The sequence below is a fragment of the Pseudonaja textilis genome, chromosome 11, assembly GCF_049901715.1.
Source record: "Pseudonaja textilis isolate UNSWEBS1 chromosome 11, rPseTex1.2, whole genome shotgun sequence".
Taxonomy (NCBI): domain Eukaryota; kingdom Metazoa; phylum Chordata; class Lepidosauria; order Squamata; family Elapidae; genus Pseudonaja; species Pseudonaja textilis.
The window spans coordinates 13,333,407-13,361,398 of NC_142000.1; the positions used below are offsets into that span (position 1 = coordinate 13,333,407).

A 27,992-nucleotide genomic window follows, 5' to 3' on the forward strand; every position below is an offset into this window, starting at 1 on the left:
CATTTCAGAATGAAAGGGCTGCTACTAATAAGTCTGCTTACAAGATAGATAGTGCATAGTTCTTACACTTAGCAATCAACTAGATTTGTGACAGTAAAGGACATCTGTGAGATGTTTGCTTGTTAGTTCATTCATCCACTCATTCATTTGTACCCTGCCTTTATTATTTTTACAAATAATTCAAAGCCGTGAACATATTCAATACACCTTCCTCCTCTTATTTTCTTCATAATAACCCTGTGAGGAGGTTTGAGCTGAGAGGCAGTGACTGGCCCAAGGTCACCCAGTTGGCTTTCATGACTAAGGTGGGGCTTGAAAACTCCCAGTATCCCACTTTTTAGTGTGGTGTCTTATTCATTAGACCAAATTGGCTTTCTATCCCGGTGTCTAAATTTCAGAGTCCTTTTATGTCAAATAAAACCTTCAGCTTCAGCAACCATTTCACATGTTCATAGCTTGTTCTGTATGTGCTGCAGCTTTTGGGCTGGTCATAAGAGCAAAAAACCTCCTTTGCAATACTGTATATCAGTTCTGTAATAGATGCCAATTCAGGTAAACACGCTTTCTTTTTTCTGGTGTTGTTCATTCTGTAGGTGGACAAACTTTTAAGAGCAGTTGCTGACGGAGATTTGGAGATGGTAAGAGCAGTTCATTGGATCCATGCTTTGCAAGACTGTAGATGATGGTGGGTGCATATATTGATGATGGTGCTAAGTAGAGTGTCCCACTATAAGCCAGCAGTTCTTAAAGAAAATTCAAGTGGAAATAGATGGTCAATTGCATAATGAGCATATTTAGAATTGTACTCTCAACTCTTCTTGTGGGGCAGGCTGGAAAACATCAGCCTGTTCTAGTTGCCCACCATTCTGGTAATGGGAATAGCAAAATGTTGCGGGGTGATCCTGAAGTTTTCAGTCACCATAACAATAAGCAACAATTACAAACGCATCCAAATGAGGGTCCTCAAATGTTCGGTGGGTTTGAGTTGCTTCATCGGTTTTCTACAGGGAAGGAGGACAATAGGGTGGACTTTGCAAGACAAGTCCACTTCAGAGTCTTGAGTAGGACTATTCCATGTGACAACTTAAACTGTGGCGGTTCCACTTACATGTGTCCATTGTGTAGGCATAGAGTGTATTTATATAGTTTTTCCTGTGCCATTTTTAAAAATGCCATTTTTGGTTGATGTAGTAAGATATGGTGCAGTAGCCTAGAGGTGGAGCTCTCGCCTCAATCAGGAAGCTGTGAGTTTGATCCTAGGTAGAGGCAGATATTTCTCTCTCTGGGCCCAATGACAATATATCTGCTGAACAAAACTCTGCATTGGCGACAGGAAGGGCATCTGGCCATTAAAACACTGCGAGCTCCATTCATTTGCCCAAACTCCATCCCGCAAGGAATTATGGGGTCATTAAATGATGATGATTCCTGGTTGATGTAATGTTCTTGCATTGAATTTTTGATACCTGGGACCATTATTTTACACCAGAAAAGTAGATTTTGAATAAAAACAGGCTTCATTGTTCTATAATAGCAGTATCAGCTCTGAGCGAGAAGACATGGAAGGCCTAATGGTAGTAACAGAGCTGCAATTTTTATAGATATACGAGATAAAAAGCAAAGTTTTGCTTTTCAAAAATGTTTTTTTTCTACAGAGCTACAGAACTTGGTGATTCTATTCCATCCTATAGTGGGCATTATTTACTGTCTCCAGGGATGATAGAAAAATGGATATAGCAATTTTACTCTCTGGAAGCCTTTATAGTTGTGACACTCATCAACAAGGCAAATTATACCATTTGTAGTTTTGATGTATGTAGAATTAAAAAATGTTAATAGAATTCTTTATTGGCCAGATGTGGTTAATGCAAAAGATGATAAAATGTGGCCCAATGGAGACCTAATGACCACAGAATACAACCACATATCGGTTTGCTATCTTAAGTAATTCATGCATAAGCTTTAAGGTGCATTTGTTTTATATGACAACTTGGCTGGTTGTGGACAAAACACATAATTTTCAAGACCCAGCAGGTGCATTCTCCTATTATATTAAATCTGGGGAATAACTTTATTTTCCATGGATTGTGTTATGCAACTAGCTATGTTACATAGTTTGGGTAATGAAAAGTCTGCAAGAAAACAACCAAGCATCAAGGACCCCTCATTTCAACCCAAACAAATATTCTTCTTTATTGTGTTATGCAAATCCAGCCAGTTTTGCTTATGCAGTAAACCATGGTCAGGCATTATAGATGATCTTTCCCTCTGCCAGGATTGGAAATTGAGAACCTAAATATGGCATGAATCCAAGGATTGAACAGTATAAATGGTGGATTAGCAATCAGTAAGAGCTTTTGCTGCCCTGCCAGGAATTCTTGTATCTCAAAAGAGAAGGGCTAAGAAGATAAAGAACTCTCTTAAGATGTTTTGTAATTTAAGGTGAAGCCAGGATGATGCCACCACTCTGTCCCATTTTCAAAGCTTCCCCGGATAGCTTCCATCTCCTCCTCTTCCCATAATATCTTTTTTTTTGCAAAATGGCGGATGCTGACTGAGTACATAGTCTGCTTGATTAGTGAAACTGTTAATCGCGGAATTTGTGCAATGTGTTAAGTCAATCAAAATCTAATCCTAGATAGCCCCAATTTTATATAGTGGGAGAGTGTACTTACTGGGTCTTGAAGATGATCTCTTTTGTTAATCTAAAACCCAGCCAAATTGTCATACAAAGCAATTACACAGAAAAGGTTTGTGTCTGCTTCTAGGTTTTGTTGTGAGAAATGAACAGTTTCCAACATCAGATCAATTATCTTTGGGATAGAAGCTAAAAGGTGGATATTTAGAGTGTGGGGGTCTTAATGTGGCAACTTTTAAGACTTGTGGACTTTAACTCTTTTTTTGGGGGGGGTAAAAGTTTTATTTGGGTTTTCACAAAACATAATGAAAACAAAATATCTTTTTTTGGAGAACAGCATGATTCCAGGTTATCACATCTCCATACAGACATAATCTCAGTTACATATTCATATTATATATTCAATTTCATATCTTGTCACTATTTTATCAATTTCTCAATAATTTTTCCCTTCCCTTACTTTATGATTGTCTCATTCCTTTCTAATTCAATTACATATCTTTTTCTAAATTTCTATATCTTTCTAGTCATTATACTTGTACTTTTGTCTGGTGGATTTTAAGTCTTAAAGCTGCCAGGGCTGGACACCCGATTTAGAGTTATAGTTCTCACACATCGCTTTGCTTTGGTCTATACATGATTGGGTTGGGTTGGGTTGGGCTGGGTTGGCTTCACAATTATATGAACACAACCACTATAGTTTCTCTGTAACCATGTATGATGTAGGTTTACAGCAAACTGTGATGTGATGTAGACAACGAGTCCCTGCTTTAGGTGTTGACTGGACCTAAAAGAGGAGGCATGCAAGTAGGTTATATCACTTAAAGTGCCAAGGAGGAGGTGGATTCCTGGCCAGAGATGAAGGGGCACTAAACATCTGGTCCAGCAGAATTTTTCCTCTAGATCTAGATGGAGCACATGCTGGGGTTTTAAACAGAACTGTTTGTTAAAAAAAACAAAAACCTTTTCCTTTGTACAATGCTCATAACCATGCTTCCCTCATTTTTGACTGTGGGAGCAAAGTGCCTATTTTTGCAAACAAAGTGTATTTCTTCTAGGTAAAAATTAGCATTCTGTCTTCAAATATGAAGCATGTTGAAAAGATCAACAAAATAGCAGAAAGAGCCGAGGAAAGACAGATATTCTGTGCAAAGCCTTCTGGCTTTTAATCTCTAGCAATCCCAGCTAAAAGGATTGAACAGAGGAGAACATCAAAGTCTAGATTAAGAGGGGGCTGTCTTTTCTAATTTAGATCACATCTCCTTTGCAAATTCATCTTGGCAGCGAGAACATTTAACTGTTCTATCACTTGCCTGGTAGGAAATGAAATGTCACGAGGGGCCACATTATGTCTTCTGGCATGTCTCATTTAATTTGCCCGTTTCTGGGGGAATACCAGACAGCTGTTCTGTTCTTGCTCAAATGACATCTTTACCCTCGGGCTGAAGAATAGCAAACCTGCAGAGTGATAAGATTTCAAAATGCTTCTGTGTGCCCAGGTGGGCAAAAATCCTTTCAGGCCGAAAACTAGATTTCCAAAGGCCAAATGTTTTAGTCTAAGCTTCTTCTGTTAGGTGAATTTTTAATTAGGAAACCTGTGAGGCTCCTTACGAGAGGGTGCAGAGCTTATAAAGATGGATCGCTGTAGAGAATGAGATCTGAAAAACCCATGTGTTTTCCAACCCTCTGCATCTATCCTAGGTGCGTTATCTCTTGGAATGGGGAGATGATGACCTGGAAGATCCCAAGGAAGCAAGCAATATGGGGACCCCAGAATTATGTCATCCTTTGTGTCAGTGTTCTAAATGCAGTCCTGTGCAAAAGGTTGGTGGATGCTCCTACCAGGTTGGCATGTATGTTCTGACTTGGCTTGTAAGAAGTCTGTGATTAGTAATCGCACTTGTCTTCTAAAGATGTTCGCATGAGCTGCTTTCCTCACTAAGTGGGCTGTTGTAAGGATCAAGGGAAATTCATTTCACTGCTGAGGAAAGGAGTAGAAGGTTTTCCAAAGGAGGTGGCTTTATGGCCTTGACTCAGCTGTCTCTTCTACGGCTTGTTGTCTCATCTTCTGCTTCAGCAAAGTTCTGTACCTATGCAAGTAAGCCAATATCTTCCTTTCCCAGCAGGGAAAGGAAGATATTGGTGTCTGGTGTCTTTCTTGTCTTTTTTTTTTCTCTCCCATGGTATCTAGAATTGCCATTTTAAATCTGCAAATTTGTAGATCAAGGGCCTCTTTCTTTGAGTTTGATTAATTGTTCTCAGTGTCTGAAAAGTCCTCCTTAGTCTTAATATAATTTCACATTGGTGCATTTGGCATTGCTCCACTCATAGTAACCCTTAGGAAGTTTGAAATAAAAACATAGCGCGTTTGGTGATTGTTACGTCTTGGTCTCAGGTGGTTGGGGGATAGATTGTGCAGAAATGCTGAGCTGATGTCCCATGTGCTTTTATTTCTCCCAACAGAAATTCTTCAGGCTGCCTTCGAATGGCCTCGGAGTGAACGTTACCAACCAAACTGGTCTGATGTCACTGCATGTTGCTGCTCTACATGGGCATGTGGACTTGGTAGCCCTCTTACTGAAACATGGAGCAAACATTGAAGCCAAAGATGTGAACCAAGCAGGACCTCTCCACTTTGCCTGCCAGAATGGCCATTTTCAGGTGAGCCCCCAGATGGACAGATGAATACATTGGCCTTTGGATCATGGTTAGGCAACCCGTGGCACCACCTGTGCTCACAATGTTAATAAGTAAAGCTCAGTCCAGAGGTGTCACTTGAAGCACTAATTGATCATGTTCACATTAACCTACTTTGGACATATTATGTAAAGACCTAGCTCTCTGGAAAAGTCTCTGTGTCAAGCCTGAATTTAATTTGGTGGCGGAATTGTATGAATTCAGTTTGACACACCTGAAGACTGGAAGGAGAGGCCTGAGGTGGATTAAGCTCCAGCCAAAACAACATAGCTGGGCGATGAGTCAGCTGCATTCCAACTGCTGCTCGGTCAGAGGAAGGAGGAGCAAATTTGCCAGGAAACTATTCCATATCCTGGTTGGACAATGTGACTAATTGTTTTGGAAAAATGAGAACCTTTTAGTTGTGTGGAAGCCCAGGAAACTTTCAGTGCTGGTTTCCACCAGTTAGTTCCAAGATGTGTAATCAAATAAAATAGTTCTTTGAGGAATAGAAATGCCTCTGAAGCAATTTAATGATGGCTGCATTACTTGGGACCTGGCACTCTGTTGCAGGGAAGGGTGGAAGGGAAAAGGGTGGAATAGATTCAGTTGCAGTAGTGAGGAGGGCACCATTGGAAGACCCCAAAAGACCAGGTTAGTCATGGAGAAAATCTTATCTGTGTGGCCACTACGAATCAATATCAACTTGATGGCACATAATCAGAATAATTAATTAAAAGCAGAATATTTCATACGTTTCTCCCCCAGAATGTGTGACAGTGAAAAGTTTTTGTTGTTTTTGTGTTGAAACTCACTAGTTGCAATGCCCTTTTTCCAACAGGTAGTGAAATATCTGATAGAGTGCAGAGCTAAGCAAAACAGAAGGGACATTTATGGAAATACCCCCTTAATGTATGCTTGCTTGAACGGCTATCAGGAGATAGCAGCCATTTTATTACAGGTGAGAAGATCGTTATTCAATAGTTTTTTTCACCTGTTTTTCTATTCTTTTTGCCTTAGCAGTCATAAATCAATTACTCCTTTTTCATGATCATAAGAATTGAGATCTAAAATATTTGTTTTCATTTTTACTGAAGCTTGTTTCTCACATTTGGTAGTTATAGAAATATGGGGTTTGTTTAAACAAGCAAGCTGTTTTCTCACTTTGTCTTTTACGACTGTGTTGAAGAGAAGGCACAGAAATGTGTATATCATCTCTTAAATCTGAGGGAAGAAATGTGTGAAAATAAAGGATTGGGGTGGAACTCAGCTTAGCTGTATGGTAACCTTGCAGAAAAGATCATTTTATGCATTTCCAGTTGAAAAGATAAGATAGCACACATAGGAAAAGCCTTTTCTTCAGACTTCAATAAAAAACTGCTAGAGAAACTTTTTTAGGAGATATTCTAAGAAAAGTGAGAACTTAATGCTTATGACTCTTGAATACCAAGGAATGTACGTATATTTTCTTTGAATTTTTTTTGCAGGACCCTGATAGATTAAACAATATTGCCCATGAATGAATGGAGTTTGAAGGCTTTGAAATTTGCAAGCGTGGCTTGTAAAAGAAATGTTCTTTTTTCCTGTTTTTCCTTTTCTAGCATGGAGCCTCAGTTAACCTTCCCAATAACCAAGGGAACACACCTCTTCACAAAGCGGTGATAGGAAATTATGATGCTGTGGTTCAGTTGCTGCTGCAGAATGGCGCATTGGTGCACCTTAGGAACAACAGGCAATGCACCCCTATTGACTATGCTGAACCTGTAAGTGTTGTGTGAAGTCTCAGAATCATTATCTATGCCAAAAAATGCTTAAATCTTCATAGGGCTCACAATGTTTCCCAGCCCTTGATACGTCCTAAAGCAACAAGGCATGAGTTGGTTGATAGAACCTATACAGATGGTCCTGCTTAATGCTGTTCAAAATTATGAAGGCGCTGAATAATATTGATAATTATAACCAATCCTTGAAGTTCTGCTCTTGTGGCCCCTTCGTGATCATGATCTGGGTGTTCAGCAACTGGCCTGGATTTCTGGCCAAGTATCCACAGTCATGTAATTGCGATTTGCAGTCCTTCCTGCTGGCTTCCCATGAGCCAAGACAGTGGGGAAACCAGCAGCAAATTGAAGACACACACTTAACAACTTGCAGCGATTTATTTAAGGCATGGTAACCAGAACTACTAGAATTACTGTTGCTAAGCAGCTGATCATCTGACATTATGCTCTACAACCTCATTGCTTAATGAAAACATCAATCCCATGTATGATCCTGTAAGTGAGGACTATCTGTGGAGATAAAAATGTCCTAGTTCAAATCAGGCCATTGTTTTAGGATTGCTTAGAATGACTGGGTTGCTCTTTATGCTCAATTCATGCCTTTATTTGTTGTATGATCCCACCGGCTGAATTTTTTAAACCCGTGTTGATAGATATGTCCCACAAAATCAATCCATTGTGATCCAATCAGTACATCAGAAACCACCAGTTCATCCCGTAAGCTTGGAGATGCTGAGCTTGCCTGCAAACTTGGTCTTGGTTCACTTAGTGCAGTCTTTTCCTCTTCTGCTTTAACACAGCACGATCAGATTTAAAGACGGGACAACGGGTTTCAATTTAATCTCAAGACGGCATGGTTGGGTGACATATGCAACATCAGTGGGATTCAGTAATCTTTTTAATAAGAGCAAATCCTCCCGTTTATCCTTTCTCTTCCACCTTGTTTAAAGAATTCAGGCCTCCTCAAGCTTCTTCAGGCTGCAGCATCCGAGGAGGAAGCCAGACAGACGCTCTGCAAAACTCACATGACACGAAAGATCAGGAAAAAAAGTGAGTGTTCCATTGTGATTAGTAAAAGCTTACGGAGAATAAGAGCAGCTAGAACACAGGAATATTGTTTTGATTCCTGAACAAACAAAAGTATCTTGTCTCTTTGCTGGTATGTTTTGACATGTGTGTGCAAGAGGATAGCTGGCTGTCAGTGTTTGTCTGACTGTTGCTGGAGTTTTTCCAAATGATGATATTTAAGTGTGTGCAATTCAGCAAGGCTGCCGATTACTTTGAAATAGAAATGAAGAGCAGCGATTTTGGGTCTTAAATCTTTGGCCTCAAACTTTTTTTTTTTTTTTTGCTTAATGCCGAGTTGTTGAATAGTGCAGTAATGTTGAAATGTTAATTGGTGGAGTTTGGGCCAGGACCAAGGGTGAACTTGGCTCTAGAGAAGCTAAACCTTTTTATTTTCTCATTGTGCAAGCAAGGTTGTTACCCTTGGTTTTTATTCCTAGCTTTAAAACGACACCCACTCTGAGAATCTAGAAATGGAAATGGCGAAGAGTTACCTTTCTCTTCACAACTGACTTGCAACATAGATTACAAATTGCATCTCATTGGCTTTCGTTACTCAGAATGAGAGCAATTGACCACCCTCGTTCATCCTGCAAATGGGTCTCTAAGACGGGTGCTTTCTACCCCTGATTGGTGGATTAAGGAATTCATCCTCCTTAAAAATTCCTTGCTGTAAATCAGATTGAAAGTCCATTTATTCCAGTGACTCTTCTCTTACATAGCCTGGAAGAACTTTGTAGAAAAGTTACAATCCTTACACAGCTGTTCTTGTCTGGGGTCCTATCTCAAGGTAGACCGTCCTTGGACTGTTGTGATTTCTACAGAAAACTTCCACAGGGCATTATTTTCAGCTTGCACCTAACAAAACGTAAATGGCAAAGCTAGCATTAAAAATTCTTTGGCCTACAGAGCTGTGGTATTTAAAACTGTTTCCCATAGCAGTGATCTTTGTGCCTGTACATACCTACAACTGCAGGTGTACGTAACGGTGAGAAACCTCTACAGTTAGTGGCTTGACTCTTTTAGTAACCATTTGCAGTTAGGACAGTGATAAAGTAAAACTGTCTTTGCATTATGACCTCTGCAGGTTAAGCAAAAGAAAGCTGGAGATGATTAAGCACAAGTTGTGGTTTTACTTTGCAGCCATTTCACTTAATAACCAAGTTATGGGTCTCAATTGTGTTGCTAAATGAGGACTAACTGTAGTTTGTTTTCTATACGCAATGGAAGTTTTATTATTTGTAAAGTGAGCATCCAAACATATCCTGTACTTGCTGCTGAAAATTATATAGTCTGTTCCAGATCTCATTCTGCCTGAAGTATTGATCCATCCATAACCCATTCAGCTTTACAAGGTGCAGTGTCACCATGACGCTGAACCTACTTAGGCCTTTCTTTTGCTTGTCAAAAAAAGAGATTACGCTGATGGTTCATTTTAACTGAGGACTGCCTAGTCAAGTGGTCAAGAATACTGCCCATTTCATGAATTTTTGTGCTTTAAATCTACAGTCAGTTTTAAGACTCCTGAGACAACGGATGACATCATTGCCCAGCACCCTCAACTACTCGAGTCAATCCACCGATTTAACAAGTAAGCTTCAACTTTTCGTGAGGTATTTAAAATGCCGATACTAAAAAATATTGCCAGAGTAAATGAGAAGAGCTGACCGTTGTGGTCTGCCAGCGGCCTGCAGAGCCGGACATTGGAGAAGAACATGGGCCAGTCCGGGAGTCTGGGGAGGGCTCGGATGAGGGATCTGCATCCGACCCAGAGATGGGGCCAGGGCCATCTGGGAGTTGTGTGCTGACTACGGAGCCTCCAGAATCTGACATCAGGGAGGCAGAGGAACAAGGGGAGCCAGTTCCCAGCACGCGCATGTGCAGAGCTGCCAGAAGATGAGAACAGTTAAGACAAAAGGGGTGACTCAGGAGTAAGGCTTGGAGATGATTGGCCCCTCCCATAAGACATAAAAGACTAAAGTGACATGAGCCTTTGCAGGAAGCAACTTTGTTCGTTCTGGTCAGTTTAAACTCTGAAGCTTCATGCTGACTTTGTGCTCCGTTTGGCCTTGTACAGCTAATTGGCAATTTAATCATTGGCAGCATTTTGAGGGAGATAAAGGTGGGTGCTTATCAGCCTTATCCTAAAAAGACTGTGGGAGACTTCTGTTGGACTATTCACAAACTGTTTGGACTCATTACGGGCTATGAATGAATATAATCCACAGCCATTGAAATAAAGAGGGTTTTGGGGACTAAGCATGTGATTGTTATTGTCTCAGGAAGCCTTGGTCAGAACACTGACGTTACCTCAGATATTGGCATCTAGTAAGGACTGAATCTTTTGATGATCTTCCCTGAATTATGGGGACATGTTATAGCGTATCAGTTATTAACTTCTGTGGGAATTACCGGTAGTCTTCAACTTAGATTGTGCCCAATATTATAGGCTTTTTGACACAGCCGTTAAGTGAATCATATGGTAGTTAAATGAATCCTGGTTTCCTCATGGATTTGGCTTCTTGAGCGCCATCTGGAACGGTCACAAATAGCACTGCTGTGACTCTGGGACACTGCAACCATCATTAATACATGCCAACTAAATGCTCAAATTTTGATCATGCAACCACAGGAATGCTGTGACAGCTGGTACATGTTAAGACTGGTCGTAAGTGCTTCTGACATATAAAATGCAAGTTAGCTATCTCTAATTTAGACAATTGGAGGAATGGCTTATAGTCCAGAAAATACCTTTAAATTGTTTGGTTTCAGAGCTTTAAGTTTACAAACTTCAAAGGGGATGTCCTGACATTTATTTTCAAGAAAGCTCAAGCATTAGAAGTGAAAGCAAGGCTCGTCCTTATTGAAATATTGCCATCTGGCGGCTGGCCTGAGGAACCTAGTGACATAGACTGAAGCATGGAGTAACTTAATTTTCATCTTGTGTTCCCTTAGATCAAGAGACCTGCGCAAAGCCATAACAAAAGATAAAAGTGTGCCTAACTTTGATGAAGAATTATTGCACCAGGTAAGCATACAGTAAGAGTTTCATACCACTGCAGTTCTGTTTGTTTTTAAAAACACGAATAAATTCTGCATGGGATAAAACGTTTAGCTCTTTTTTATAGAATAAAAACATGAACATTTGGGGTAGAAGAGGAAAAAGTAAAAGGGAAAGATGTTTGTATAGCTAAGGCAAAAACCTTTCTGGCTGTCAGGACCTAGAGTAAGATTTGCCAATGTTCTCTTTACTGCAGAAAAAAAGGGGAAATGAACAGCATTAGCAGCGAAGATTTAATTCTCTTTCAACATACAATTTTAATTTCAGCCTTGTGAAATCTTATCAAGGCATTGATATTCTCCAACCAGGGATTGATATTCTCCAACCAGGGATTCTAAATGTATCTCCAATTAGGGCATGCAATCATTTCAAGCTTGGAACAAAATGTAACACCTTTTCAAAAGATTTTACGGTAGTAGTAAGAAACAATAGCAATTTGAAACAAAACTCTTTGAAAAGGAGAGATAGGTTGGAAATCTATAAAACAAGTACGAAATGAATGCTGTTTTGCAGGACATGAAACAGTCAGAATGGCTGGGTTTTTTTTTTTTTTTGAGATGGAATTCTTTGCATTTCAACAAGATAAACCCTGCCATCCTTCCCTCCCTTTCTTCTTTAAGCTAGCTATCAAGAACTGTAATAACAAGCAGAACCCAGTGGATGTGTTAGAGAAAATCCAGACTCATAATCTTGATGCCAACAGCTGTGATGGACCTGTAACAGTTGAAGGTGATGCAGGGATAGTGCCTTTGAGAAAAAGAGAAGTACATCGGAGTCACACTATTAGCGTGGCACTTTCAACAACAGATAGCAGTGACTTCTACAGTTTGCCCAGAGATGCAAGTGCTGCTTCCACTGACAGCTGTCCGGAAGATTGATGCTCTAAAACAAGATGAATAAGGAAATCTGGGTGTCTTAAACAAGGAACATGAGATTCAGACAGAGTGGTTTTTCCATTCAGCATTGAAGAGACTACTTGGGATTAATGTTTTCAAAATTACATTGGACGTTCAGCAGGAAGAGACGCTTCCCCCTCTGACTTGTCATGGAGTTTGCACTTCTGGAGACTGACACTCCTGTTTATTTTATAGAATAAATCATTAAAATCCTGTACAGTAGATCAATATTTAAAAAAACAAACAAACTAGAAATGTATTGAGATGTCAGAATCTATATTCTATAGTATTGCACTCTCTAATCAATTTTAGTAATAATAGGTATGTGAGAGCAAAATGTTTTATGGAATTTTGAAGGATTATTCTATTTTTATTCTGAAAAAGCAGTGGTTTTAATTGAACTGGAGTTTGATTGAATGCTTACAGTACTCCCAACAGTACGAGGTGTGTTTAAAAGTTAAAAGAGGCAAAATTGTATAGCTCGTTTAGTGCTCACTAAATTGATTGCAATGAAGGTTGGAACAGGGAAATTAAGAGTAATAGCTTTTAACAAAAGGTACATTATACCTTGTGAAAGAGAGTAGACACCCAATTAAAAAGAGAATTCCCTCTGTGAGTAGAGTTGAAACTTCTATTCAGAACATATTTGTATTCTACAAAATGCCCACATAACTGAGCAGCCCAACCACATTTGCTATTTTAAATTATGTATTTGTGGCACACAAAACAGGACTACTTAAAATGAGCCTAGTTAAGCAGAACACATTTAAGTTGCAATTTTTGAAAAGCAGCTTTATTGCCCGTACTTTCAAAGGCACTTCTAGTCTGTTGTGCACTTTTAGAAATGGAATGTCAACTTTAGGTGAACATTCAAGTCTATTATGGTGAATAGCGCAATAGTTTCATTTCATATTTGTGTTTATATAACGTTTGTATACAAATTTGTGTGCTTTTTAAATTGGTTTAATATGTCTTAACTTGTTTTAGGTAGTTAAGGTTGTCTTAGAATTTCTCTGTTCACTAATATACGGTTTAAAAACTGAGCCTTAGCTTGCTGCTGAAAAACTTTATTTTTCTACTAAGTAATTCACTTAATTTTCATATGTGCCTTGGACTTGTGCCAAATAATGTAAACTATAGTAGTAAAAATTAACAGTTCTGTGTTCTTATATCTGACTCTAATTCAAAATTACAATTGTAAGCTAATCTATGTGTGTCAAAGCAGTTTCCTTAAATGTTCAGAATGTTGCTGATGCCCATATATTTGGAACACAAGGTATTTCTTGAGGAGCAGTGTGATACTTGAACATAGGATGAAATCTCACCTGCTTGGTTATGCTTGGATTCACTTTAATGTTTTATGTAAACCCAACTATAATGGCTTATTCAACAAGCTAATCAAATTGTCTCAACACAATCTATGAATACAGCTACAGCTGCCCCTCAAAACTACATGGAGAACTCTGCATATTTACAGATACCATCCTAGAGAGATAGAGGACTTCCAATGTTGTACAAAACATGTATTAAGAAAAAAACACTTTGTGGAACAGGAATAGACAAGAATTGGTCATGGCTAACTTTGCTCAATGGAAAGATTTTAATAGATTTCAGAGCCCATACAAGCCAGAAAAAGAATTTGTCTTTTAACACTCTGACTTACATAGGATAGATTGTATGCATGGATCAAACACTTATGTTCAGTAACATAAAGGCATAACATTGTTTACAGTGGCATCATGCATGAAAGATGATCTTTGAGCTGCCTTACAACTCTGAAAATGGGAAATAATTTCAGAAGTGAATGTGTTTATGTGGTGGTGGATTGCACCAAGACGAAATCCAGAAACCAGCCTTTAATTGATTTCAACAAAATCTCCTTTTTAAAATTAACTTTGGCTAAATTATGTTCAAAAATTGAAGCATTTATTAATCCGCTTCTGTATAAAAACTACGTGCTGAAGGTTTTCTTTTCCCAAGCAGACTTTAATTAAATTTCATGATGTTCTAAGCAAAGCATCCTGAATTTGCAATACAGCAAATCAGTCAACAATACATTACACAGCCATATTTTTTGTGAACAATCCTGTCTTGCTTGGTTCCAAACCAAGTTTAGCAAAACTTTAGGAAGGGTTCTGACATGTAACGTACACATAATATTTGTGATTCTTTGAAACCATAGTAATGCTAATCAGGCTTCAAAGCCAGTTTCAAAAACATAACTGTCAGGGAATCCTATTTGGCATTAATCAGAGTTAAAATAATTGAAAAGTAGGTGATAATTTCTACTTGGGGGGGAAAGAATAAACTTGATGGCTGCTCCTCAACTTTTTATTCATGGTTTAAGAAATTAAGATTGTGTGGCTATAATGTATTCCCCCCCATTTAAATATAAAAACAAAATTCTCTTTCCAATTTGTAATTTAGCCTGCAGACTTAAATTGGTATTTGTTGGCAAGGTAGAATTTCATTTCCTATGGGACATGAAGCACCTATAGGAGAGGCAAACATATTTTCACATCTGTCAGTTGCACAGTAAATTTAACCACACATTGTCAAAGGAAAGCTGAAAACTCATTATATAAAACTTATCTAAGAAAACAATTTCACTTAATTGTATAGAAGGCAAGCTTATTGGTTTTACTTTTTATAAAAATGTATACAGAACGTTTTGTAAACTTTCGTCTATGATAGAACATACTTTCCTTGACATATTCCAGGTGATTAGCAGTTGGCAACTGTCTTCATATTTCATCAATTAATCTTCCTCATCAGAATCCAACACTTTTCTTCTATTGAACTAGAAGAATGATAGAATATAGGTGAAATCAGGCTTAAATAGTTTGAGGCTAAATTGTCAGTAGTTGATTTACAGTAACAATATCGAATGTTTATGGGACACACACATGTACAGCAATTCTAGCACTGATGTGTAATCCCATATGATTACTTGCTAGTCTTCCATACAATTTTGAAGGTGCACAAAATGAAAATGTACTTTTAAAACTTATCTACTTAAATCCTTCATAGCATCTAAGCAGGGGGGTGGGGAAGGAGGCAGAAGGAAGAATCTGGACAGTTTGCAGATAAAAGATAACAAGGCAAGTCAAAAAGAGGAAAAAAGACAACTGACCAGGGTCAAAATCCAAAGAACCAAATAGCAAAAACAAAACATACAAATGGTCAACCACCATCCTAACCCTAAACTTGAAAGAACAGTCAGTTTCTGGAATATTAAGAGCGGGAACAATTCAAAGATGAAGAGTAAAGAGGGAAAACATTAAAAAAGGGCAAAGAAAAAATCTGCAATGTATATATCTGTAAATAATCTCTTGCCAGTTTCAGTGATGTAATTTGCTCTATTCTACATAAAGACCTACATCAAATACCCAATGCCAGCTATGATGTGTCTTCTGCATTTCTTCTTTTCTGTACGAAGCAGATATAATTAGTTTAAATTAGTTTTAAGACCTCTTACCTTTACTGTTGTTTTTTTGTCCATTTGCTGACTCACTTTTTCAAGTATTTCTATCAACCCTTGTTCTGATACCTAAGAAGTCAGGAGAATAGAAAGAATATTTACTTGGTAGTATGGTACACAGAGCTCTTGCTGAAAAATGCATGGTTTTAAAATATTTACAGCTCTCATTTTGAATTATTGGTTCCTTATTTATTAAGCTACGAATAGCAACAATCAACTGTACTATATTTACGACTTTGTCCTCCACATACAATAGCATAGTAGCAAAGAACAGAAGCAGAAGAAAAGGTGGGGATACCATCAAAATATTATGAATAGCTAACTGCTTGCTTTACTAGTTATATTAGTTGTTCAAGTCACTAATCTCTTCATTCTCCAGAATGCTCAGGGGGCTTAGGAGACAGGCTGCTTCTTCCACCACTGAAGCAAGTTCTAGAGAAGGTAGGAAACATTCCTGTTTAGCAACATCGCCAGCAGAAGTTCTCTTGGAGCAAGTGATCCATCTATATCCTCCTTTATATGAATATAAACAGCTTCTTCTTCTCTGAAACCAGAGAGGATGTTACCCAGGGAGACAGATAAAGGACCACCCTAATAGCAGTGAACATTTTTTTAAAAAAATTTTTGGCAGGCCGTTATACCATCCAAATTCCAAATAGGAAAAAAATAATCAGGTTTTTGGGGAGCATATAGTGCCCTAACTCTATTACTTTGAACACTTTGCTAGAGAGCAATATTGCAAGGGACTAAGAACAAGAAATAAACTTACTTTTCCACCTAGCTGTCCAAATCTTGCCATCTGTATAAGATAATTTTCAACCGCCTTTGCCTTTTCTGGCTTTACAAGTGCTAAATTGCTTACTGCAAGAAGAAAACAGGTACTTGGCAAATTAAACGTCATTCATTTGTTAGAGATATATCTGGGTTGCTCTCTTAAGAGCTAAAGACTACAAGAAAATCTTCCCTTCATTTTAACCCCACAGCAAAACTGGCCTTGGCTTGGTGGAGGCCCAAAATCACCAAGTAAATTTCCAATGTTGATATGACTTGAATCTGATCTCTCCAGCCCTAGTCCAATACTTTAAGTACCATGCTGGCTCTCACAACTCTATATTCAGGAACAAAAAGATTTATTACATCCATCCCAGTCTTTTCACCTTAATCTTGAATTAAGAAGGGCAACCCTTATACTTACTGTTGTTTAAATAAAATCTATTTGTAAAAGCTGACCGACTAGGGAATGGTATAGAGGTTCAAGGAGTAGTTTGTATTTTAACTGATCTTAGGACAACTCTACAATGTTTGCTTTAGTTATACATGCACCACTTTTTCAAGTAACGAGATCAAGTAATTGCCGCAAATATTCAGATGCCAAAATCAAGACAAAATGAAATACCTACAGGTAGTATATAAATATTGCTATAATTAAGGATATTAAATATAGCATACTGTATGACACCAGTAGCAAAAAGCTGGTGAGGAAGTGGAGGACTGCTGACCCATGAAATTCGGAGTATGCATACAATGTCAGTACCATTTAGGCATGGATGGTATTACAAGCCCATGACACTTCCTTGCAATGAAATAAGACTTTTAACCTAGAGGTCTATACCAAGATTCTTCTGTCTTTCTTGAAAACCTGGTTCTTCCCTGGGCATTGGGCATGAATGTTGGATGTATCCATCTTGATTGAAACTGTGATTGGCCTGTGAATTTTGTTAGTTTTGTTGCTCTGTTTATTTCTCTTCCATTCAAGAGTTTATTGTATTCTGTTTTCTAGTCCCTTATTTGAATCTCTTACAAATGTCACCCAAAATTGCTTTCTGCAAACTGAATGGTCATATACAGCAAGTCAAACAATGTTAAATAAATACTTACATCTGGCACGTGCTGCTTGATCCAAAACCTGAGCCAAAATATTATTTCGCATTTCAACTTCCCTGTAATAATGAAATAATTTTACACAGCAGAAAATAAAAAATTGCTCCAAAGACTTTTGCTTTCTGATAAAATGTTAATTATATCTGTTAATTTTATAAAGCAATGCATGACTTAGTTATTATATCATTTTTTGGAATTTTCCATTAATTATTCCAGCATATTAATTTTTAACATTAACATATGTTTATTTTTTACAATTCTTCAAAAACTGAAAATCAAATCAGTTTTCCATTTATAAGTAATTGCTAGAGCAATTTTTTAAAACAGGATGACATTACAAATTATCCCAGAAAGCTCATATCCTAATAATAAGTTAACTGGTAAAACATAACATCCATTACCAGCTTGATCATGAATATATCTTTTAGCATTGAAAAGTAAAATGTATTAACAACAGAATACTGGAGAAATTTTAAACAAGAGAACAGAAACCATTGATTCCACTGTTTGTAGAGAATCATAAAAGTTAGTTCACACCCATTACAACTTTCTCTTTCCTAAAGATTTTCCAAACGTTCAATAATATGCCATTTAAAATGCTGCAATGCATTTTTTGAAAGAAAATATATACTCTATCATGAAATGTTTGCAAAAGCATACAAAATCATGTTTATATGATCTAAATATTCTTAAAGCCACAAGAATTTAAACTGAATGTTCATAAGCTGTTGTCCTAAGTTTGGGATATGCCCCGTTGTTAGAGAAAGAGAATAAGTTCTAGAAACAAGTTCTGAAATAACACAGCAATACCTCTGTTTTGATTCTTGTTGTGCAATTTCACTGGAAGGATCCTAAAAGGTTAGAAATAATCAGGTTATTGATAACTGAAACAATAAACTGAAGATGTTTGTTCTGAGCCCTGATTGGCAAAATGCTAAATCATGCATGCTATCGCCTTAATATTACAAGAGTTTCAAGGATAGAATTGCTCAACATCAATTGACGCTTATATGCACAAATATTAGCGTCTTAACAAGAAAGAATTTAAGGGTCAAAGGAAGGTACATTTTATTTGGGTGTTTTAATCAGCCAGTGTCTATCCCTTTTAGAACATATAAACTGCAAATATATGCAATCTTCAGTGCTTCTATGTCAAAAGTAGTTTCATGTTTTGTACAGAAACAAAACTACTGTATATACTCAATTCTTAGTTTATCTGCAAATATTTTGTACTTTCCAACTGGAAAATCATCTAAGTTTAGTATTTCTCTGAAATGGGGTAGCCCAGAAAGATGCTGGCTTTTCCTACACAGAAACTGAAAAATAAACTAGCAAACTAAATCTCCTTTATTGGAAAACAAAACAATGCAGTTTCTCCATTCAGGGCTAATTTGGTATAGTGGTGAAGACACTGGCCTAGAATCCAGAAGATGGTGAGTTCTAGTCCTTTCTCTGTATGAAAGCCGACTAGGTGGCTTGGGCCATTCCCTCTCTCAGCCCAACCCACCTCATTGGGTTGTGGTGAAGAAAACAGGAGGAGGAAAAGAATGAAATACATTTGGCACCTTTGAGGCAGAATAAAGAAAAATATAAATAAGTGCCAGCTGGGTGACTTTGGGCCAGTCACTTTTTCTTGGCCCACCTGATCTTACAGGGTTAATTCTTGTACGGAGAAGAAAAGGTAGGACAATTAAATCTGTTTGCTGCCTTTAGTTATATATAGGTGGTCCTCAACTTACAACTTCTGTGTTAGTGATCAAGCAATAAAACAATGGCTTACGACCATTTTTTACACTTAGGACCATTGCAGCATCCCCAGCTGTCATGTGATCAAAATTCAGATTGATTGGCAACTGACTCATATTTATGACGGTTGCAGTGTCCCGGGGTCACTTTTTGATACCTTCTGATAAGCAAAGTCAATGGGGAAGCCAGATTCCCTTAACAACCATATGACTAACTTAACAACTGCAGTGATTCACTTAACAAATGTGGCAAGCAAGGGGGTAAAATGGAGCAAAACTCCTGCTTAGCGACAGAAATTTTGGTCTCCACTGCGGTTGTAAATCAAGGACTGCCTGTATTTTAAAAAGGCAGGATAAAAATTAATAACAGCCACGAGTAAGAAGGAAGAGAAGCCTCTGGAAGAAGATTATTCTCTTCCCTTTTATATATATAGACATATTACATCCCTGCAAAGCTTACTTAGGCTCAGCTTGGTAGCCAGGGGACCCCAAACGTGGTTTATTCCCCCGAACCACCTTAAGGCAAATCGCAGCTTGGTAGGAGAAGAGGCCAAAATCAGAGGCCCCAGTTTCCCACCCGACAAGCTAAACCCGGATCCCTCAATTTTATGGCATGTTCGGCGTTCGCTCCGAGTCATAAACCATACACGCGGGTCAGGAGGTTGTGCGAACCGACAATTTGTGTGTGTGTGTGTGAAGAAATGTATGAGGGGAACACCGGGAGGGGTTCTTTTTTGTGCACTCCAGTCCATGCGCATTATGATTTGGGGGGGGGGGATGGGAGGCATAAAAATAAAACAAATAAATAAAATAGTAATAATGAATAAATAGATAGGCAGGCAGGCAGGCCTAGGCCTCTTCCCCCTCCCTGTTGGGGAGCTGCGGGGCCCCGTTCTGACGAGACGCGCGATCCCCTCAGGGGAGGCTGAAGTGGGGGGCGTCGTGAGGAGAAAAGCTCCGCGCGGGTCGGCCGGGAAACCTCGCCTCACCCCATGCTTGGACTGCAGCTCGGCCAGCCTCTGCTTGCGCAGCGCCTCCAGCTCCTCGTCCGCCATCGCCTCGGAGGCAGGGAGACGGGCCGGAGCAGCCCCGCGGCGCGTGAGGGGAGAAGGAGGAGAAGCAGCAGCAGCGACGACCGCGCCCGCCGCTTCTGTCCCGCCTGTCAGGCCGCCTCCTTTGCGCCTGCGCGGACCGCCTTCTACTAGACCCCAAGAGTCGAACGCCGAGCGCGCACACGGGCGGCGACGGACCTCGAACAGGACGAGGGTTCCGCTTGCCAGGCCTAACGGCTCGATCACCCATCACCAGAATCCTGGAATTAAAGAAGGCTCGGATATTACATTTCAGAGCAAGGCTCCCCAAACTTGGCAACTTTTAGACTGGTGGACTTCAACTCCCACAATTCCTCAGCCAGCATAGCAGTATTTATAAATGCTCTGTTTATTGCTGTAGTAACATACAGTACATTACTATATTGCCCAATAGGAATTAGTTTTAAGTAAGAATTATCCTTTAAAAAAAATTACATAAGCCCAACCAAAAATCACACAGGTATATACTTTAAAGATACGAAAAGAGATAAAACATAAAAATACAGGGAGAAAAACACTGAAAGAAATATTCAGAGGAGGGGGTCAAGTTATTTTCCAAAGCGCCTGAAGGCCAGACAAGGAATAATGGATGGAAACTGAACAAGGAGAGATTCAACCTGGAAATAAGGAGAAACTTTCTGACAGTGAGAACAATCAACCGATGGAACAGCTTTTGCTGGCTGGAGAATTTTGGGAGTTGAAGTCCACAAATCTTAAAGTTGCCAAGTTTAGAGACTTCTGTTATAGAGGGTAGCAGGTGAGCGCGCCTCGTTGATCTTGGCAAACCAAGCAGGGAGAGGGCCAGGAGAGATGGACTTTGTAATACTTGCAATATGGTGTTGTTGTTTTTTTTTGCAGTATTGTTGCACAGGCTAGCTAACAGGCATTTTCTTGCATTTTAAATTATTTTAAAGTATTGCCAAAAAACCTTCAAGATGAACGATTGGATGGGAAACTGTTAGATTGCGGAGTGCCCCCCCCCAAAAAAAATCCTTATGTATTGTTTGGTCTGGTAGAAACCCCCCCCTCCCAAATTTTATAACCTGTCTGTTGAAATGGCCAGGTACTGGCCACCAGAGGGAGCCCCGGCTCTATCCAAAATTATTATTTTTGTGCTGTGGAATAAGAAGGAACCAAATGCAATTTATCCCTGTTTTTGTGCTGTTAGGCAGCAGGCATTTCTGAGGCTGTAAATCTATGAGGCTCCCTTATTTATCTGATTCATCAATTGTTTACAAGATAAAAGATATAAGAATAAACATAAGTATGAATGCAGGAAATAGGTACGAATAAATGGGGACAGTAGGACAGGGTCGGTAGGCACGATTGTGCACTTATGCACGCCCCTTACAGGCCCTCTTAGTTATGGGGTGAGCTCAATAGTAGATAGTTTAAGGTTAAAGGAGTGGGAGTTTGAGGATGTGGCCCTATGCTCTGATTCTCCCTGAACACGCAGCAGTGGTCTTGGCATTTTGTTCCAGAAGTATAGCTTCACATCTCCTTCAGTGCTATTGAGGTTTCTTCCAAGTTTTATAAGAACTTAAATTTCTATTATGCTGGGTTTATTCAAGGCTGGAGATCCAACCCCTGGCCCTGTTACATACACTTTTATGTAGTGCCCATCTTACAGTTACCATAGGGATCCCAATCAAGATATCAGAAATATAGGCAGGACATAGCAGATCAGGGTTTTAAAATAAAAAAAAACCCCTTCACCTAAGGACTCTAGGAGTTCAGCTGAGCTGCAAACCTGTGTACGACTGAGATTTGTTTTGCTTGTAAATAAAATGACAGATTTAGTACAGCCACTCATCTTTGAGACAAACCTTTATCCTATCGTTTTAGCCCTTTCCCTGCCAGGGAAACATTAATCAGAAATAAACTTGTGTTTAAGGATCTTGGAATTACATGCGAGTCAATACATTGCAATTGAACCCCAGACATAAGAACTGTAGAAGTACATTTCTAAAAATATTCATGAACCATGTATATAGTTTGCTCCTCCTCCTAGAGACCCGTCTTACCTTCCCCTTTTCCTTTCCCGACCCAACAAACCATCATCCCCATCTCGCCAGGTACGTCCTACACCGCACACTTAGGCGACGATTCTCATGAATGGCCGATGAGCCAGGTGCGCGTTCATTGAAGCCGCCCGCCTGGCCGCTGATTGGTCGATCTCCCACCCAACGCTCCGCCCCCAGGGCCCCTCCCACTCTCTTTCACCTCACCTCGGTTAAGGCGCATCTTGAATCGTGGCTGAAATTGGGGCGGAAAATTGCCTTTAAAGGGGCGAGCGGTTTCAGCATCCTTGGTGCGCTCGGGGGAATCCAGGACGCTCGGAGCTGCAGCTTTGACCCCTCCCTCCTCCACTCCCGGCTAAAGGCGCGATCCCCGCTCTGCCCCCCCAAAAACCAGCGCTGGGCTTTGGGACCGCGATCCTGTCGCCTGCGCGGCTGGAGTGCCCCCTTGCTGCCCCTCCCCCCCCGTTTAGGATGGACCCTGCGCCCTTCCAAGCTCTCCTGGCAGTTCTCGAGGCACCTGAGAGGGACTGCGCAACTGGCTAGGCGAGCTGGATCCCGGAGAAGGCAGGTAGAGGGGCGAGAGGAAGGCTGAAATGGAGTTGGTGGGGGAGAAGCGGGGGATACGAGGTGGTGGGGAGGGAAGGGGGAAGAAGGATTGCAAGTTGCTATAGGTAATAGAGCTGAGATTAGCTGCTGGGGCTGTTTTCCTTCAAAAACCAAAAAGGGAGGAATACAAGTTAGTTCTTGACTGCTAAAAGTTGAAGTGAAGTTGAACTGAAGACGAATAACTCTGATTGAACCAAAACAAACTCTTCGGGCTATTTATAATTCTAATGTCACTCAAAAACAACAACAGCCTCTAATCCTTTTTTGATATCAAGTCAATGTTCAATGTTTAAATTTGTTCAAGCAGATAATATCTGAAGAACAGATGCCCAATGCTGCTGCACTACACTTGGTTGTAACTTTACTATTCCATTCTTCCTTTCCAGGGCTTGAACTAAAGCTGGTGGCGTGGGAAAAAATCAGTTCCATCATCATCATCATCATCATAATCTTTTAATGACCCCATAATCCCTTGCAGGGTGGAGCCTGGGCAACTGAATGGAGCTAGCAGTGTTTAAGGGCCGGATGCCTTTCCTGTCGCCAATGCGGAGTTTTGTTCGGCAGATATATTCTGATCATGTCCAGAGAGAGAAATATCTGCCTCTACCTAGGATTGAACTCACAGCCTCCTGACTGTGAGGTGAGGGTTCCACCTCTGGGCCATCGCACTCCTCCTAGTTCTCAGATGAGTGGAAGGGATTAAACTGATATATAGAGAGATATAAGCCCGAAGTTTGTTATCTTATTAAGAACAATTCCATAGATTGGCAATAGGATATTTTTTTCCTTAGTGCCTGATGTTCCCTAACTGCTTCCTCCTCCTGATGAATGGGAGCTGAGATTAGCTCCCGTGGCTGTTTTCCTTCAAAAAACAAAATGCGGGTAATCCTTGACTTACAATGGTTCACTGACTGACGGCTCAAAGTTGCAGCGCTGAAAAAAAGTGACCTATGACCGTTTCCCCACCCTTACGACCGGTGCAACAGCCCCATGGTCATGGGAACGAGATTTGTGGGCGCTTGGCAACTGGGTCATAATTATGCCAGTTGCAGCGTCTCAGGGTTACGTGATTCCCTTTTACGACCTTCTGACAAGGAAAGTCAATGGGGAAGTCAGATTCACTTACTAACTTAACAACTGCAGTGATTCACTTAACAATGGTGGCAAGAAAGTTCATAAAATGGAGCAAAACCTGGTTAACAACTGATTCACTTAGCAACAAAAATGTTGGGCTGAATTGTAGTCGTAAGTCGAGGACTACCTATAATGCAATCAAACAGGGAGGAAAACATCTCCCATACATCAGGAGGAAGGAGCCATAAGCGAATGTCAGGGAGTAAGAAAAAAAAAATCCTATTGCGACTCTATGGAATTGTTCTAATAAGATAACAAACTTTGGCCGTATATCTCTACTAGCTCGATAGCCGTGCTTTGTTACAAAACTATGTGGTCGGGCTTAGTTTTGGGGGAGGAAAATAAGGGGAAAATTCTGCCTCTGCCTACCAAGATCCATCGGTATTCATCTGGTTAGCGTCTTGTCAATGTGTGAGAGTTGAGGACCATTTGGAAACTGCAACAGTATTTGCTCTGTGAGCAAGAAGGAAACAGCAAGGAGCCTGGGCGTGGCTTAGCTCAGCTGTTCTGTACTAAAACTGCTTGGTGCTGTGAAACTAAAACTGAAACTCCCCTCCTCTGCTTGTGTTTTGCATTTGGAACAGATTTCTTTTCAGGTGGGGAGGGGGATTAAAACTCCTTAGCATCAGAGCATGTTAATAATAATATGCTAAATACTAATACTCCGATGGTCATTTTGAAAAATCCTTTCTTAGTGAGCACCTAGAAGTCAAGAGGAACATAAATGCCAAATTTCAAGTTTGTAGGCTTTACGGTTTTGGAGATTTTGTAATGATGTGTGAGTGGTATTTTCATTTTTATATATATATATCTCAATTTCATCCCTTGCACTCATCAAATAACTGATTTTTCCCACACCACCAGCCTTAGGTACCAGCTCAAGGCCTGGAAAGGAAGAACAAGATAGTAAAGTTACAATCCGTTGTAGTGTAGCAGCGTTGGTCATTTGTTATTCAGATATTACCTGCTTGAACAAATTTAACGTGACATGACTTGATATCAAAAAGGGTTGGAGGTTGGGTGGGTTATTTTTTTTTTTTTGGAGTGATCTTAGGATTATAAAGAGTTTGTTTTGGTATCACCTGAGTGATTCGTCTTCATTTAACGGGCGAGAAGACAGTTTAAGGAATTGCAGCCGACGCAAATTCCACACTCGAGTATTTTAATCTCCTGTTCCTTGTCTCTCTAGATGCCGCCCAGGAGCATGTTTTTATCATGTGAGTGACAGCTGACGTGTCTGGGGAAGAGCATCTCCGATGATCAGGATGAAGAATTAAGAGGTAGCTTTTATTGTTGCGGCTGTCAGTGTTAATGATGAAGAGACAGGGGATGCTTTCGAGGGCGCCATTTGAAATATTAATGAAATAATTTTTCAAAGAGTTCGGAAGATCATATTTTAGGAGCGCCAGGAAGGGAGAGAAAAATGACTCTCTCGCTCTGCTTTTATATCTAAAGGCGTTTTTCTCTCTCTCTCTTCAGCTTGACAGCTTGTAAATGTTGGTTTTATAAGAGGCCTGTGAGGGATTATGGTTAGAGAATCATACGTTTCTATCGTGTGTGTGTGTGTGTGTGCATCTGCAGGGAGGGGTCAAAAAAAGGCAAGTGCAGTGCAGCCATCGTTTTTTTCCCCACACAAAAAGATGAGTGGGCTTTCTTTGCACCAACCGTAACGTTCATAAAAATAGGTCGAACTTTGAGTTACCATGTCCGTCTTTTTTATCATGCCCTATAGATTGTCCTTGACTTATGACTGCTCATTTAGTGACGGGTTGAAGTTACGACCAACCCCCTCCCCGAAAGATACTTACAACCCGGTTCCAAACATTACAACAACTACCCCTCCTCATGATGGTGTGACTGCATTTTCTGAGTGCTTGGCATCCAGCCTGCGTTTACAACCATTTGCAATGTCTTGCAGTCATGTGACCATGATATATATATATATATATATATATTTGTTTTCTGAGGTTCTCGCGGGTATTTGTACGTGGATTTTTGGTTGTTCGGGTTTTCTCCCGCGTAAGATTCAAAGTGTCTAGGCAACAATAAAAGAAGCCTTGACAGCCATCCAAAACAAATACAACCCCCCCAAGCACATCCTAGATCTGACCAACCACTGCCTATCCAATACATACTTCACCTACAATGGACAAAAATACAAACAAATAGAAGGAGCACCCATGGGATCACCCCTCTCACCTGTCATCGCAAACCTCTACATGGAACACTTTGAAACACAAGCTCTAGAAAAATACGACCACAAACCCAAACTCTGGCTCAGATACGTAGATGACACCTTCATAATCTGGCCACATGGGAAAGAAAAACTAAACAAGTTCCTCACACACCTCAACAGCCTACACCCCAAGATACAATTCACCATGGAAACAGAAACCAACAACCAACTTCCCTTCCTAGATGTCTTGGTATACAAAAGATCCAATGGCTCCCTAGGACACACCATCTACCAAAAGAAAACACATACAAACCGCTATCTACATGCACTCTCACACCACCACCCAGCACAGATCAATTCCGTAGCCAAAACACTCATCTCCAGAACAAAATGCTTAGCCGATGAACAACACCAAAAAGCCGAACTACACACCCTCACCAACGTACTTTACAGCCAATGGATTCCAAAGACACAAGATTACCCACCTAATCCAAAAAGAAACCCCAACCAAAATCCAAGACAGAGAACAAGAAAACGGCAAAGCCCTCCTCCCATATATAAAAGGCACTACAGACAGAATCAGCAAGATCCTCCAAAAACACAATATTAAAACAGCATTCTGCACAAACAGAAAATATCCACCATCCTAAGAAACCCCAAAGACAGAGTCGAATTAGAAAACCAAGGAGTATACGAAATCCCTGCACTGCCTGCCCTGCCACATACATTGGACAGACTAACAGAAGAATTAGTGCACGCATTGAAGAACATAAGAACTCAATCAAAAAAGAAGAAACGACCTCTTCCCTGGTCCAACACCTCAAAGCCACAGGACATAAAATTAACTTTAAAAATACAGAACTATTGCCAAAACCGAACACTTCAACAGCAGAATAATCAGAGAAGCCATAGAAATAGAAAAACGCCCACACAGCATGAACAAACGAGATGACACCTCCCGCCTCCCAGCCATTTGGAAACCCGCCCTCATGAACAGACGAATACCTGCAACCTCACCACTGCCCACTCCAAACCCCTCCGAGCCATACATGAAGCAAGCCGACACCAACTATGGAGATGCAGCGCGACCTCGGAACTCAGAAGCCGGGCAGCAAGAAATCCAGCCAATCAGAACACGGCCAACCCCCAACCAATCAAAACACAGCCAGGCCCCCACCAATGAGAAGACACCCCCACCCAATCAGAACACAGCCAAGCCCCCACCCATTCAAATCCCACCCCACTGACAGTTAGAAAGAAAAAAGCAGCTGCAACCTCACATCACTCTGAAAAGCAAGAGCCAAAGACAGAGGCCTGATGATGATGAATGAGACTTCATCGAAACGTTGCCTAGACACTTTGAATCTTACGCGGGAGAAAACCCGAACAACCAAAAATCCATATATATATATATATATATATATATATATATTTCCTGAAGACTTGGATATACTTCCAGTTTGGGGAAAAAACGCCCCGTAGCAAACAATGGGTTCACTTAATGTCCACTGTGTTTCCTTAATATCAGTTGCGAAAACGATTGTAAAATAGGGTTGGTCAGGTGGGTGACCTGCTTTACGACTGTCATGACTTACAACCATTCTAGGCAGTCTCCATTACAGTCAAAAGCCAAGGGTTACCTGTATAGTCACCTCTGAATTATACAGACTATGCATTAAGCAAGTTTTGAGCTGGGCAGTGATCCCATTGGTGCATATATTAAGGTCTACCAGAGAGGGAAAC

The 27,992-nt window shown here is 40.1% G+C and overlaps 2 protein-coding genes across 4 annotated transcripts in view; one reads left to right on the forward strand and one right to left on the reverse strand.

Moving 5' to 3' along the window:
• Window positions 1–13,320, forward strand: part of ANKRD27 (ankyrin repeat domain 27) — a 45,038-nt gene extending 31,718 nt beyond the window's left edge. For all 3 annotated transcript variants that reach the window (XM_087940642.1, XM_087940644.1, XM_087940643.1), the window contains exons 21-29: window positions 594–638; window positions 4,340–4,462; window positions 5,102–5,299; window positions 6,156–6,275; window positions 6,916–7,077; window positions 8,043–8,142; window positions 9,667–9,748; window positions 11,113–11,185; window positions 11,839–13,320. In XM_087940642.1, the coding sequence (XP_087796768.1) occupies window positions 594–638; window positions 4,340–4,462; window positions 5,102–5,299; window positions 6,156–6,275; window positions 6,916–7,077; window positions 8,043–8,142; window positions 9,667–9,748; window positions 11,113–11,185; window positions 11,839–12,096 (1,161 nt within the window). In that variant the 3' untranslated portion in view covers window positions 12,097–13,320. The remainder of the gene's footprint in view (window positions 1–593; window positions 639–4,339; window positions 4,463–5,101; window positions 5,300–6,155; window positions 6,276–6,915; window positions 7,078–8,042; window positions 8,143–9,666; window positions 9,749–11,112; window positions 11,186–11,838) is intronic.
• A 371-nt stretch (window positions 13,321–13,691) lies between these two features.
• On the reverse strand, window positions 13,692–20,382 carry PDCD5 (programmed cell death 5). Its single transcript, XM_026719040.2, has 6 exons — window positions 20,211–20,382; window positions 18,287–18,327; window positions 17,474–17,535; window positions 16,365–16,456; window positions 15,593–15,664; window positions 13,692–14,914 (listed from the first exon to the last, which is right to left on the reverse strand). The coding sequence occupies exons 1-6, from the start codon at window positions 20,274–20,276 to the stop codon at window positions 14,873–14,875; spliced, it is 375 nt and encodes a 124-aa protein (XP_026574825.1). The 5' UTR covers window positions 20,277–20,382; the 3' UTR covers window positions 13,692–14,872.
• Window positions 20,383–27,992: the final 7,610 nt, after the last annotated feature.

Coding starts and splice junctions, on each gene's coding strand:
- PDCD5 (XM_026719040.2), bottom strand. CDS start 20,276: ATGGCGGACGAGGAGCTGGAGGCGCTGCGCAAGCAGAGGCTGGCCGAG. Junction 17,536..18,286: donor CAACAAGAATCAAAACAGAG/GTATTGCTGTGT, acceptor TCATTATTACAG/GGAAGTTGAAATGCGAAATA. Junction 16,457..17,473: donor TCAAGCAGCACGTGCCAGAT/GTAAGTATTTAT, acceptor TTCTTCTTGCAG/TAAGCAATTTAGCACTTGTA.